The sequence below is a fragment of the Microtus pennsylvanicus genome, chromosome 3 (assembly GCF_037038515.1).
Source record: "Microtus pennsylvanicus isolate mMicPen1 chromosome 3, mMicPen1.hap1, whole genome shotgun sequence".
Taxonomy (NCBI): domain Eukaryota; kingdom Metazoa; phylum Chordata; class Mammalia; order Rodentia; family Cricetidae; genus Microtus; species Microtus pennsylvanicus.
The window spans coordinates 57,712,349-57,727,826 of record NC_134581.1 but is presented as its reverse complement, the minus strand read 5'-3'; the positions used below and the strand labels follow the sequence as shown (position 1 = coordinate 57,727,826).

At 42.7% G+C, this 15,478-nt stretch overlaps 1 protein-coding gene across 2 annotated transcripts in view; it reads right to left on the bottom strand.

Moving 5' to 3' along the window:
• Nucleotides 1-13,586, bottom strand: part of Pias1 (protein inhibitor of activated STAT 1) — a 110,867-nt gene extending 97,281 nt beyond the window's left edge. The window contains exon 1 of one of the 2 annotated variants that reach the window (XM_075965567.1): nucleotides 13,503-13,586. In XM_075965567.1, coding sequence (XP_075821682.1) covers nucleotides 13,503-13,526 — 24 coding nt within the window. In that variant the 5' untranslated portion in view covers nucleotides 13,527-13,586. Of the gene's footprint in view, nucleotides 1-11,157; nucleotides 11,440-13,502 lie in introns of those variants that run through there. The other variant, XM_075965568.1, reaches the window with a different exon arrangement.
• Nucleotides 13,587-15,478: the final 1,892 nt, after the last annotated feature.

Here is a 15,478-nt window from a genome sequence, read left to right as displayed (position 1 = left end):
AGAAGTCAAAGGTCAGTACTAGGAATCTAGCTTCATTGGTAGAGTGTTTGCCTAGCAGAAAACCCAAGGAAGTCCTCGGTTCGATTCACAGCACTACATAAACCAAGCATTGTAGGAGACGTCTATAATCCTGGCACTTTAAAAGTTTTATCAGAAAGATGTTTCGAGGTCATCTTCAGTACACAGAGAACTTGAGAGCAGCCTGGGATTCCTGAAACCCTTTCTCAAAACAACAACAAAAGTAAGTTCAAGACCAGTTACAAAGTGAGTTTGAAGCAAGTTTGGGCTACATAAAATCCTATTTCAAAAAACAGACAAAATTCAATTGTCTAACTTCAATTCCAATTGGTCTTTTTACTGATACACAACGTTATAAAACCATGCATTTGTTATTTTAAAAATGCTGAGTTCAGCTGAGTAAGGTGGCAAACACCTGAAATCCTATAGCATTTGAGGCAGGAAGGTCAGGAGTTCGAGGTCACACTGAGCTACAAGACCAGCCTAGGCTACACGAAATCCTGTGTCAAGACAAATGAGAGTTCACCAAGTTCCACACTTCTTCAAACACTGATGCAGCTCATGACTGTGATACAACATAACACACTTACTCATATCACACCAACCGCATCAAAGGAGTTGAGTACGGAATCTGTCAAACTCACAGTGGCAAATGCAGTAGTTTTCCAAAATTCAATTTCCCCTTGAGAGCTCAAATTTTATCATTAGCAATGAATACTGTCAGTTGTTTTCCTTGTAGTGACAGGCTCACTTTATTTTCAAGAAAATGTATGCCAAATATCCATTCTATATAACCATACTTTGCCAAGCAATTACTTCAAGTAAAAATAGCATTCCACTTAGAAAGGCAGCTAGTTTAATTTGTACTCAGTGACTGCACAGGTTCTTTTCTAAGCTAACTAACTATCAGGCCTGCTATCAGTAAAGCACTTCCAACAGCAGGCTCTAGGAGTTAAGCAAAGGCGGTATAGATGACAAATCACTAAGTTTTATTGCTTCATCAAGGGCATTAAAAGTAACCAGTCAGTCTTCCTGACATTCCCCACTCTAAGTGTGTGTGTGTGTGTGTGTGTGTGTGTGTGTGTGTGTTTGTAGAATCAAACTCAGGACCTTGGGAATAGTAGGCAAGCACTTTACTACCAAACCACATAACCTACCCAGTTTGTTTGATTTTTAAAAGCATTTATTTTTTTTCAATTCTAAGAGTCTGGTGATGGGGAATGCACTACTAGTATAACTCAGTAACACCACAGTATTGATCACACTAAGTCACAATAGCTTTACTCACCATTGATGCTATAATTGTCAGCATGCCAAACAATGCCAACTAGTACTGGAAAAATGGTTTTGACATGGAGATACCCAGAGAAACACCAGGACACCGAGAAACAAACTCTGAGATGGTAATGGTTGATGCATGTATGCATAATCATAAAACAGTTTTTGCTTAAATAATCATACAGAAACTCAAGCTTATAGTCTAGTGCCTCACACATTCAAACATATAGATGAATGGAAGAATGTGAGCTACTTCATGTACTAGCTATCTCACTACAAGCCAAGTTCTAAGCCAGAAACATGTTATGTTTGATATGATATGTCCCCCATGGACTCTTGTTTGGAGGCAGTACTATTTTGGAAACTGGTGGGAATCTTAAGGGTAGGGCCTGACAGAGGAAGTCAGTTATGGGAGCTTCTTTGAAGGGTGCCTTGTCCCTGGTCCCTTCCTCTCGCTGTTTCCTGGTGACCAGAAAGCAAACAATGCTGCTCTCCCACCAGCTCCTGCCACCATGATGCTCTCTGCTCCACTACAGACCTACAGATGTGGGCTGAAATCTCTGAAACTGTGAGCCAAAGTAAACCTCCCCTCAGGCTGCTCATACCATGTTCTTTGTTAAGTGTCAAGAAGCCTGACAATTCTTCCTCATTCCCTTCCTCAGGTAACTTGCAGGAACCTAGGATCTACATCAATGACTCTGTTTTATTTAAACAGGTGTATTCCTGGCTGGGCTGGAAATCATTACATATGTAGACTACACTGACCCCGAATCCAGTTGCCTTGGCCATCTGAGTGTTGGTGATCAAAGCACGCCACCACCCAGTCACAAGGATTTTAAAATACTGCAAAAGCATTCACCTCATCCATCTGTGTAATTACATGTCAAATAAAAAAAAAACACTACAATACAAATAAAACACCTTAAAAACAGGAAAAATAAATAATCTTTAGAAAGATATTTTGAAATTTAAAAAAGAGCCAAGCAGTGGTAGTGCATGACTTTAATCCCAGCACTTGGGAGGCAGGCGGATCTCTGAGTTCAAGGCCAGCCTTGTCTACAGAGTAAGTTCCTAGACAGCTAGAGCTACTCACAGAAACCCTATCTTGGAAGGAAGGGAGGAAGGGAGGGAGGGGAGGGAGGGAGGGAGGGAGGGAGGGAGGGAGGGAGGGAGCTGGAGAGCTGGCTCAGTGGTTAAGAACACTGATTGCTCTTCCAGAAAACCCGGGTTTCAATCCCAGCACCCACATGGCAGCTAACAACTGTTTGTAACTCCAAGATCTGACACCCTCACACAGACATACATGTAGGCAAATCACCAATGCACATAAAGTAAAAACAGATAATTATAAAAAAGAAAGTAAATTATGTTACTATAGGGGGCTGGAGAGATGGCTCAGCGGTTAAGAGCATTGCCTGCTCTTCCAAAGGTCCTGAGTTCAATTCCCAGCAACCACATGGTGGCTCACAACCATCTGTAATGAGGTCTGGTGCCCTCTTCTGGCCTTCAGGCATACATGTAGAAAGAATATTGTATACATAATAAATAAATAAATATTTTTAAAAAATTATGTTACTATATATAGTACAGATCAATTTATGTACTTATACACACATTTTATAAACATGAGGCCCTTCTACAAGCTGAGTTTTGTTCTAATATACATAAATACACATATAATAAATTACAAATTTACAGATACTGCCAGGCAGTGGTGGCACACACCTTTCATCCCAGCATTTGGGAGGCAGAGGCAGGTGGACCTCTATGAGTTTGAGGCCAGCCTGGTTTACAAAGTGAATTCCAGGACACCCAGGGCTGTTTCACAGAAACCCTGTCTCGGGGGGAAAAAATTTACAGATACACACTTAAAGCAAGTAGAAAAAAATGAATAGAAGCCAGGTATAAGTAGCCACAAATCATACATATGTGTGTATGAAATACCAAAATAGGCAAATCTACAAAGTATAGATGAGCAGTTGCCTGTAACTGAGGCCAAAGTAATGTGGAGAGATAGCTGTGACAACTGAAGATGCAATTTCTTAGGGTGAGAAATCCTACAATTGACTGCAGTACTAACTGTACAACTTGGAGAATACACACGAAAAGCAATTAATTTAACTCTTTAAATGTGTGACCTATACAGCACTAAACTGCATATGATTCTATTAACACTTTCCCCACTCACCTAAAAATGAATAAGCACAAATAAACCCAGAATGTTACACTAATAATTCCAGTATTCAAGTTGGCTAAGGCAGTAGATTCCAGGTCAGCCTGGGCTACATAGTATAAACTCAACTCAGAAAGTGTACTTCATAAATTATCCTGGGGACTGGAGAGGATGATTCATAATAAGAGCACTTGTTGCTCTTGCAGAGGATCTGCGCTCAATTCTCAACACGCACACAGCACCTCAAAATCACACGCAGCCCCAGTTCCAAGGTATCCAATAGGTATACATACACGTAAATAAATAAATCTAAAAAAAAATACCCCACACTTAACACTATTCTGGTTAATCTAAGAAATAGCATGGGAAAAATAAAGATATGACACTCTAGAAACACTTCCAATTTAGACTGCCATAGCAGAAATGAGCATCAGCCTGGTTCCTGACAAGAACAAACAGTAACATAATTTGTTAAGCTGGAAGATAGTAAGCATCTACGATAGTGACGGAACACTAGCCAACAATAGAGCAAATGAACAGTTCCGTATCCAGTTACGAGCTTCTGCCGTAGCTGAGAAAGTACAACACACATAAAGCAGACTAAAGTAAAACTGGACAGAGTCCTGAGTATCAGACCCCAGAGCTGAGAATAATCGTCCTATGGGAAGCCACTGAAGGTTTTCTCTTTCATTTTGTTCTGTTCATTGCTTTGGGGATATTTTTGACTTTTTTTTTTTTTGGTGGGGAGGAATAGGGGTGGGAATGAGACAGGGTCTCTCTACATAGCCCTGACTGTTCCAGAACTTATATATATACTATATAGACCAGGCTAGTTTAGAACTCAGAGACTTGCCTCTGTCTCCAAAATGCTGGGATTAAGAGCATGTGCCACCACACCCAACTCCACTGTAAATTTTTATAGATAGGAGTCACTGTGAAAGAACTATTTGTGTGAAATTAACATGGCAACGAGAAAGAGAAACTGAAAGCAAGAATAGCAGGAAAGGTAAGGAAGTTCTCAAATATAGGCACATCTGCACCAGCATTGTCAGTATCTGGAACTGGCTCCTGTTCAAAAGGTTTACATTTCTTTTATTTACTTGATCTAAGAAAAAACGGGAAAAAATGATGGTTTCTTCAAAAAAGTCTCAGGGAAAGGTTCTGAGTGATTGCCTTTTCATATGAGACACTGAAACCACAAGTGGAGGGCTCAGAAACACCTGACGCAGGAGGGGAGGCAGAGGAAGGATTAGCAAAGCACAGGGCAGCTAGCTACACTAGTGCGCTATGCACCCTATGCACGGGAAGGAGCTGTATCCTGATAAAGCCTCAAGCCAACCCCACCGGGCACTGGAGTAGCTGCTCTTACACTGCTCTTACACTTGGCTGTGCACTACGTGGGAGCTAGGCTCTGTCAACTCCAGAGGTCTTCTGTGAATCACTACCTAATCATCTAAAGTCAAAGCACAAATCCCAGATCACTCGCACTTATAGAACAAAACTAAGTACTTCAAAACTTCTGCCGCCTACTCAGAAAAAACGCTAATAAAGAGCAAATTCTAACAAATTTAGAACACAATCCAGTCCACAGATTAGCTTCATCACATGTTCCTTTCCGGTTTTGCAGGCTTTTCAGACACTGCAATGTTCTACCAGGGGTGGTAGCGCACACCTGTAGTCTTAGCATTCGAGAAGCTGAGGAAAGAGAATCCTGAGTTTGAGACTACTAGCCTGGACTACATGGTGACAGTCTCAAAAAAGAAAAAGCATTCATAACTTACATGTGCACTTATTAATTACACTAACCCAAAAAGGTTTCTTCTTAAAATAGAAAAATATTTCCACAGCCTATGTAACCTTTCCATAACCAGCTTCTCCAAACAGCATTACCTACCAATTTAAAACCATGGCAACCCTGATTTCACATTAAAAATGGGAAGTTGTTCTCATATCCACTTGCTCTATATTAATGTTCAATAGAGTTTCAACATGCCATTTAAACTGACATGCACCCAATACACAAAACTCACAATATTTGATTACTTTAATATAATTTCCAAAATCAAACATACTTGAAATCAATTAGATATGTCACATCATCAAGTACATTCTTTATCAAATGTTCTGATTCCAATGCACTGTTTGCTGACATTTTGTAAAATCTCTCTCTGCCATCACTTACTAATCTTACCTGACACATAAGCCATTAAGAACAATGAAGGTAAAACAAAAAACAAGCTAAGAGTTACTAATTCTCTTCACTTGAGACACCTGCATCAGAAAAGCTTCTACGCTGCTCTCTACAGCTTGAAAGTCTGTGCTGTTAACATTAATCACATTTGCAAAGTTTTATACAAGGCTGTCAAGGCATGAAAATAACAAGGGTTCAATCCCAGCCCCTCCCCAACCAAAAAACCAATGTTGAGTTACTACAGGAATAAAATACAAAGTGACCTGGATCCATATCTACAAACTTAAAAGACTTGTCACAAAAATAACAGATTACAAATAAAAAATATAAACTGTGGATGTAGTTGCCTAACATTCAAGATGCTTGATTTCAATTCCCAGCACAACATACCAGTTCTAGGTGTGCCTAGAACTCCAACACAGAGGTGGAGAGAAGAATGAGGTGTTCAAGGTCATCCTACACTACTAGGGAATCTAAAGCCAACCTAGGCGCTGTGTGTGTGTGTGTGTGTGTGTGTGTGTGTGTGTGTGTGTGTGTGTTTAGTATGTATGCCAGGCATGGTGGTCTACAACTTTAATCCCATCGATGGGAAGGCAAACGCAGGTGGATCTCTGGGAGTTCAAGACTAGCCTGTTCTACACAGCAAGTTCCAGGACAGCCAAACCTACATAATAGAGAGACCTGTCTCAAAATAAATAAATAGATAACAATGTTTTACTATTGTGATCCCTTTTTTGTGATATAGTAATACACCTACAGTCACAGAAAGTCTAAATGGATAGATGTCCAGATGTTAAACCACAGTGTTCTTGAGAAATGAAATTATAAGCGCCATTTTTTGTCTTCTTTTTAGCATTTTATTAAAGTTTCCTCAGCAAAATATTAATTGTAAAAATTGGCAAGCTTTAGTTAGTTGGAGGTTAGTCTTAGGTACATAGTGAGACTCTTAGTCTCAAAAAAAAAGTTAGGGGGGCTTGGAGAGATGGCTCAGTGGTTAAGAACTAGTTGTTCTTCCAAAAGTCAGAATTCTATTCTAGGCACCAACAAGGCAGTGGTTTACAACCATCTGTTAATTCCAATTCTAGGGGATCCAACGCCCTCTTCTGGCCTCTGTGGATACTGCATGAACGTTGTGCATAGACATACATTTAGGCAAACACTCAAAGGTATAAAATAAAAATAAAACCTCAAAATTAAAAAAGAAATAATGAATTTGTATGACTCCAACTAACATACTCCAAATATTTTGTAAGAGAGATTTGCAAAACCAGGCATAGCGGTACTCACCTTTAATCCCAGCACTCTGGTGGCAAAGGCAAGCAGCTCTTTATGAGCTCAAGGACAGTTTGGTCTACATAGTGGCTTACAGACCAGCTAGGGCTATATAGTGAAACTTTGTCTTTAAAAAATGGCAACTTAAAAAAGCATAGAGAGTATCCCCCCCCCCCTAAAATACCCTTGAATATAGCAAACAGAAACACGCTAGCAACATTACAATTCTTTGTGAGCTAGGTACCTAAATACCTCCAGGACTGCCCTGGCATCTTTGAGGAGGCCTACAGAGGTGAGCTTTGAAACCAAAGACTCAGATGCAAGTTCTTGCCGCTAATGTTGGTAAAATTTGCCTTTTTCTAGGCTTCCTTACTTCATACATCACTCTCTTATTTCAAAGAACTATTGTAAAAAGCAAATGATATAACGTGAGGCAGCATAAACTGAGCAGAACTACACGACTAAAATACCAGTATTCTTCAAACTCTAGGAGATAGTAGAGCATAAATAGTGGCTTATGCCTATCATCCCAACACTTGGGATAGAAGCAACATCAGGAGTTCAAAGTCATCTTCAGCTACACAGTTTAAGGACAGGTGAGGCTACATGAAACTACTATCTCAAAAAAATAAATGCTTAACAGAGCTGAACACTTAAAACAGTACCATTAATTCTGTGATGAAATAAAGCAAGTTCTTGTTTTAGTAGGCTACATTCTATAAAATCCTATAAAAATCTGAGATGGATACGTATTCCTTGATCCCACTACAACTACAAACCACTTTATTTTTTTATCCCTAGTTACCAGCATGAAAGGGTACAAATTACATTGAAATCAAAAGCCTCAGCATGAACCCTGGAGCAGCATGCTGATGGAGTTCACCAGGAGAGAGCCAAGGTTAATCAGCTATGGACTCACTACTAAGGACTACTGCAATCAAAAGGGATTACAAGACACTCATTTAAGAGAAAGACAATGCAGTCACCCGGAGAAAACCACCAAGGAAAAGGCGGCAATATTTCAAAACAATTATATGAAACACTTAAAAACTAAAGTGTTTTTCAAATTGTTTTAAAATACTGTTCCCAAGAAGTAACATAAAACAAAAGCCATCTAAATGCAACCCTTCACAAAAACAAGTCAGAGAGATTAAAATCAAATCCACGAATAAAATGTCAGATTTACTTGCCTCTATGAGAAATAAAAGCAGACAAATTACACCACAGAGATCAAAAGGAAGTGGTTATTTGTTGAAAATAAAGAGACAGATATGACAACAAAATTTACTGATATGCTTACACAGCAGATACTTATAAAAGTATGGCTTTCCTTCTCGTTGGATTCCATTATTTACTCCTTGAAAGCAATGAATCCTCCCCTCCTACTGTTCTCCTGTGAGTTAAAATACCAATATAACTTATGTTGACTTTTAATGCAAAAAACATTTGTTAAGAAAAAATAGCAGCTTTGGAAGGTGAGTGTGGTGGCTCATGCTGAGATCCAGCACTCTGGAAACTGAGGAAAGGTTGTCAATTACAGGCTTCAGAATTACAAGGTGAGTTCTTGTCAGTAAACAAAAACGTTTTTTGTTTTTTCTTGGTTTAGGGCAGCAGTTCTTAAACTATGAGCTGAGATGCCTTTGGGGGTCAAATGACCTTGTCACAGGGGCCGAATATCAGATATCCTGCATATCAGATATTTATATTACAATGCATAACAGTAGCAAAATTATATTTATGAAGTAGCAAAGAAATAATGTTATGGTTGGGGGTCACCACAACATGAGGTATTGTTATTAAAGCATTAAGAAAGTTGAGAACCACTGGCTTAGAATGTTTTGATGTCTGAGGTCTTGTTTTCTTTTGTTATAACCTGATTTATTTTTTAGATAATCTTATTATATAACCCAAGCTGGCCTAGAACTCACATTCCTCCTATATCTCAACCTTCTAAGTACTAAGATTAAAGGCATGGGAGCCTTCTAAAAGAAATTACTTTTATTTTTATCTTTATTATTACTATTTTTCTTTGGTTTTTTGAGACAGGGTTTCTCTGTGAAGCCCTGGCTTTTCTGGAACTTACTTTGTAGCCCAGGCTGGCCTTGAACTCAGAGATCTGCCTGCTTCTGTCTCCCAAGCGCTGGGATTAAAGGAATATGCCACCACTACCCAGAATATTTAAACTATTTTAGAAAAAGGCTCTACAGCCAGGCACGGTGACACACCTTTAATCTCAGCAGTCCAAAGGCAGAGGCAGTAGGATCTCTGTGAGTTAGAGGTCAGCCTGGTCTACAAAGCAAGTTCTATGCCAGCCAGAGCTACAGAGAAACCCTGTCTAAAAAACAAATCAGAGTAGCTACAATGAAACTATCAAGTTATCACTCCCAAGATCTTCTGGTCTGCAAACTTGAAGGGCCTTCACCTTCACAGTCTCAAAAGAAGTCACTTTGGGGGGGGGGGGGGGCTGGAGAGATGGCTCAGCGGTTGAGAGCACTGACTGCTCTTCCAGAGGACCCGGGTTCGATTCCCAGCACCCACATGGCAGCTCAAAACTGTCTGAAAATGCAGTTCCATGAGATCTGACACCTTCACACCAACGAATATAATAAAGTTAAATAAAAAAAAAAAGAGAGAGAAGTCACTTGCGGGTATTCTCCTAAAGAAAATTTAAACTTTTCATAAATAAAAGTGCACAGAGAACTTATTTTAATATGTATGACTCACAATCTCGTTTATAATGGCAATATCTTCAAGCTTGCACTATTCCTACAGGGACTACGGATCTGCTTTTCCCATCTGATCTTTGCAGAATCACTATAGATTTAAATGGATTCACTAAAAGGGCCATTAGGAAAAGAGTTATGAATACAATCCACAGCATAGTCAAATGTGAGATGTGAAATGGGGTAAGGAAAAAATAATCAGTATTTTCTCAGTGGCTCCCATAAGTTAGGTACTTCCATTTAAAAATAAAAAAGTAGGCTTTTTCTCGCTCTAATTATTGTTTGGATTTTCCCCTATTCTGTTAGATATATATGATATTTACCTCCCAAAATATCTCTTTTTCTTTCTGTCACACACACACACATACACACACACAAACACACGAGCACCTGTGTGCACACACAACCTGAAAAATATTTCTGGGGCTGGGCCTGCTCTTCCAGAGGTCCTGAGTTCAATTCCCAGCAACCACATGGTGGCTCACAACCATCTGTACTGGGGTCTGGTGCCCTCTTCTGGCCTGCAGGCATACACACAGACAGAATATTGTATCCAAAATGAATAAATAAATATTAAAAAAATATTTCCGAAAGGAGTATCTTCTAAACTTCACTGCACAAAACAATTATATGCGTTCTTAAGTAACTATGGCAGGCATTCTTGTTGGCACTTCTACTCTCCAAAGAGAACAGTAACCCTAACCACAATGAAGCGTTAACAAAACTTTTAGCAGAGCTATTACCAACCAAGTAATCTATCACAGCTCCTCAAGTCTCAGGCACATACAATGGCACACCAAGAGAAACATAAAAACGGAAAACAAGTCCTCTAGAAACCTCTTGAGTAGATTTTAGAGACAGTGAAAAATGGAAACCAGTTTTAGAGAAATACCATTTCCTATAAACGTTCAGTGTCTTTATGATACTGGCTCATTTTTGTAAAGAGAAACTTTACCTAGCAAGATTCACTCCAGGGATCTCATCTATCCCAAAAAGGCACTTTTCTTTCCTTTCTTTTTTCTTTTCTTTCTGTCTCTATTTTTTCCAAGACAGGGTCTTAACTATGTAGCCCTGCCTATCCTGGAACTTACTCTGTAGACCAGGTGGCCTCAAACCTTCCTGCCTCTGCCTCGCAAGTGCTGAAAACTGAAAGAACAAAGAAAGCCATCTCTCAGCATGCATGTGCTTTTCTCACAAGCTTTTCAGTCTTACTGCATGGCCTACGAATAAAAGACCTGGCTAGCTAATTTTCAAACAGATTCCTAACAAAATTAGTATTAAGAGACAAAGACAGTAAGATCCTGGCAGTGATGGTGCACTCCTTTAATCCCAGCACTAGAGAGTGCAGAGACAGGTGGATCTCTGAGTTCAAGACTGGCCTGGTCTACAGAGCAGCCAAGTCTATACAGAGAAACCTTGTCTCCAAAAAACAAAACATAATAAAACAACAAAAAATATGACAGTATCACTGTGACTGTTAAAAGAATATAAAACACACATACTTGAGCTCCAGCTTTGTTTGTTTGGGTCTTTTGAGTTTGTGGGTTATTTTCAGGAAGGGGGATAAGGACAGGGTTCCTCTGTGTAGTCCAGGCTGTCCTGGAACCCACTCTGTAGATCTGGCTGGCCTTGAACTCAGAGATCCTTCAGTCTCCGCCTTCCCAGCGCTGGGATTAAAAGCAGTGCCATCATCAGTAAACTTGTTTGTTTGTTTGTTTTTTAGCTGCAAGTTGATTATCTCCAAAATTTCAAATTTCTGAGGCTTCCTTGGTGAAGTCAATAGTCTGAAATTGGGATAAACGAAACTAAGTAGGGCATGGTGGTGGATGCCTTTAATCTCAGCACTGGAGAGGCAGAGGCCAGAGGATCTCTGCAAGTTCAAAGCCAGCATGGTCTACACAGTGAGTTCCAGGATAACCTGTGCTACACAGTACACCTGTCTTTTAAAAACAAACAAACAAAAGGAATTCTGAATTCAACATATTCTGTTTCAAACAAGTTAGTAATTAGAAGTAAACTTAAAAAAAAAAACAAATACCCAAATCTTGTACAAAGATCTTATTTGTTTGTTTGTTTGGTTGGTTGGTTTGTCGAGACAGGGTTTTTCTGTGCGGCCCTCCCTGGCTGTCCTCAAACTCACAGAGATCCGCCTGCCTCAGCCTCTCCAGTGCTGGGATTAAAACTGTGAACCACCACCGACCGTAGTAAGCAGGTTTTGTTTGTTTGTTTACTTGATTTTTGTACAAAGATCTTAATACAAAAATCTTGGAATGTTTAACACTGCAAAGTTACTAGGGAAAAGGGATATTCTAGTTAGGCTTTTCCACATACAAAAGTGCCCAGAAACAAACGTAGTGGTCTGCTTATTCTAGAAGTTATTTCATCGTAATGGAGAAATAATGATTTTTTTATTGATTAGAAAAAGAATTCCTAAATCCATCTGAAGATTTACAATTGCATAGCCCAATCTCCACTCTGCAGAAATGTTAGTTCTCTGCTGGGCTATAACCAGCTGTTTGGTTCGCACACAGGAAGCCAGAAAAGGGAATACCGTGTTCAGAGCCTCTAAATAATATGCGTTAGTTAAGAACTGCCTGCTACTAAACCAAAATTATTCAAGCGGAGCCCCATTTGTCACAATCCAATCATAAGGGTTCCAGCAGCCCTCCCCCAACTGCTTGTGTAGTGCTATATCTGCTTCGGTAAAGAAGCCATCATCAGGTAAAGATTGGGGTGGGAGAAAAACCGGGGGAAAGGGGGCACCCTTTCATCTAATTTCGCGAGGCGTGAGTAATTGGTACAGTTGAGAGGAACGATGGAACATTCTATTTATTGGAGGTTGGAGTAGGATGGGGGGGGGGGAGGACAATTTCGTTTAAATCAACATGGCCAGCAAGATGTCCCTAACAAACAAAAGGCAACGGGGGGATATAAACACAAACCATTCACCTCCATCAGCTATAGCATCGCCATCATGGTGTGTGGAGATACCCCCAAGACTGCTCTCACCGGCCACACCAGAGACAGCAAGAGTAGAGAGGTGGCTGCATTCCCTCCACCGCTCCCAAATGCACACTTTTCCAGGGGGTTATTCCCCCACCCACCCCGGTGGCCCGAAACCAAGAGAAAAACAGTAACGTCCCGCCCAGGCAGACCCAGGTTGTCTCCCTGCAATCTCTTAACCGAACCCCCAACGCCGGCTCCGAGCTCGCTAAACTTTCCAAGAGCTTCTCCCCGGTGTCCCCAGTCGATCGCCCCAAGATCGCGCTTTCCCACTGGCTCGGCACCCACTGACAGGCGGGCAGCCGCGGCGAGCGGGGCGGGGGCGCCTGGGCGCCACGGAGGGGCGGGGCGGCCGGAGCCAAGTTCCCGGGGGTCCGAGCGCACCGCCTGACAGGAGCCCGGGACCGCGAAAGAGGAAGAGGAAGCGGCGGCGGGGCAGTTTTCCCAATCCCCCCCTTCCAAGCGCACCCTACCCCCCCAGCCCCTGGCTGCCCGTGGGGGGGGGCGGGGAGGCGGGCTGCAAGGTGAGGCACCAGGGCCCCGGGGACCGCCGCTGCCGCCACGTCCCGACTCACTCTCTCTTCGCCCCGCCACCCCCGCCAGAGGCGCCCACAACAATAACACGCCGGGGACGACCCGTCAGCGCCCCCAGGCACCCGGGGCCCACGGCCCGCAGCAGCCAGGCCCCCTCCACTGAGGCCCGGAGCTCCTCTCCCGCCTGCAACTCCAGGCCCGGGTGGAGCCCGGCCCGGGCGGCCCCCCCAGGGTCCGACCCATCCCCCCCGGCACCAGCGGCGCCGTCTCCGCGGCCGAATATTAGAAGTGAATTCGAGCTGCGCTTTACCTTTAGTTCCGCACTGTCCGCCATCTTGCGTCTGTCAGCGCAAGCGCAGTGAAGCTCGCCGGGGGCCGCGCTGGACCCTCCCCTATAGCTGGTTTGGCTCCGCCCCCGCCCCGCCCCTCAGCCTCCCGACCCGCCCCTAGCCTCCGCCCCGCTCCCGGAGCTCGCCGCCCCGCCCGGAGCACGCACAGCTGCTAGATCGGCACGTACTATTTAAATAATGGCGCCAAGCGGGAGGTTTGACAGTTACTACCACCTCGGTCTCCCCACCCCCACACTGGTCGGGCCGGGAGCGTCCCGGAGAGAAGCCGCAGCTGAGCTTCACTCTTAGGCTGTCCGCTTGAGCCCCAGTTGACAGAAGCCACGACGCCCCGCATCCGCTAGACGTTCGACACCTGCACCGTATGTGGGCCACAACTAGCCAGTTTCGTTGTTTCTGGGTTTATTGACGCAGTCTTTATGATGAAGCAGTGAGGTCATCAAAGGAAACATTCCCACGGTATCTTTTTTTTTTCCCCCGAGACAAGATTTCTCTGTAGCTTTGGTGCCTGTCCTGGAACTAGCTCTTGTAGACCAGGCTGGCCTCAAACTCACCAGCCTCTGCCTCCCGAGTGCTGGGATTAAAGATGTGTGCCACCACCGCCCGGCTCCCCACGGTATCTTTTACGAAATAAAAGCTCAGGGGAGAAAAGGGACTGGCTCATACAGCATTTAACAGAGGTGGCCAAAGACAAAGTCTGCTGACATCCATTTGTCAACTCGCCCTGTAAATTCAGAAGTTAGGCAAGATCACTGTATTTTCCCTCTTGGGAGATGGATCTGTGAACTAATAAAGATATAATTACTAATGGTAATGAATAGCATTGGGATCCAAGGCTCACTATAAGAGAGAAAAATGGTGCTGGGCAGTGGTGGCACACGTCTTTAATCCCAGCAGAGACGGGAGGGTCTCTGTAAATTCAAGGCCAATCAAAGAGGGAGTGTCAGGACAGTCTCCAAAGCTACCAAGAAACCCTGTCTCAAAAAAACAGAGAGCTGGGCAGTGGTGGTGAATGCCTTTAATCCCAACACTTGGGAGGCAGAGGCAGGTGGATCTCTGTGAGTTCGAGGCCAGCCTGGTCTACAAGAGCTAGTTCCAGGACAGGCTCCAAAGTTACACAGAGAAACCCTGTCTCAAAAACAAAAAAACAACAACAACAACAAAAAAAAAAACCCAGGACCTGGCCTTCTTGAATTCTGAGACACTTCAGAGTAACCCAAACATTTAAAGAATTTTGATAGTGAAAAGTTGATCATCAGTAATAAAGGCTGGGATTTTTCAGGAAGTAGAAGAGATGTTTAGTAGAGAGGAGTAGGCATGAAATAATCTTTCTTCAAGTCTAAATATCAATGTGGTTGGAAAAAAAACCTTTTGCACACCCCCTAAACCATCTCTCTCTCTCTCTCTGGATTTCCCACACACACACAAGGCAGTGTTCCTTTGTAGTTCTGGAGCCTGTCCAGGAACTAGCTTACAGACCAGGCTGGCCTTGAACTCACAGAGACCCAGCTGCCTCTGCCTCCCAAGTGTTGGGATTAAAGGCATGCACCACCACCACCCAGCTAAACTTCCTTTGGATCCAAAAATCACCTTTGGTGGTTACTCTATTTCTCTGCTTTCTTCACTGAATAAATTCATGAACATGATTTCATTTTTCTACAGTACTTGTTCCCACTTCCTCAGTGGCATTGGCCTGTCAATTGGCCTAGATTGCCTGCCAACCCCTTGATCACTTATCAAGATGACTTTATTTACACCTTTGCGAAGCCCACTCCCAGTTCTCAAGTCTTATCTATGTTGGCTAGAGGGAACTGCTAACAGTGTATGGACTTGCTTTCTCTTGAAACATATTTCTCCTGAACTTTCCTCCAGATCACTGTCGCTGTCCTGACATTCCATTCCTATCCTCTTCCCTGGGCAGTTCTCTCTCTCTCTCTCT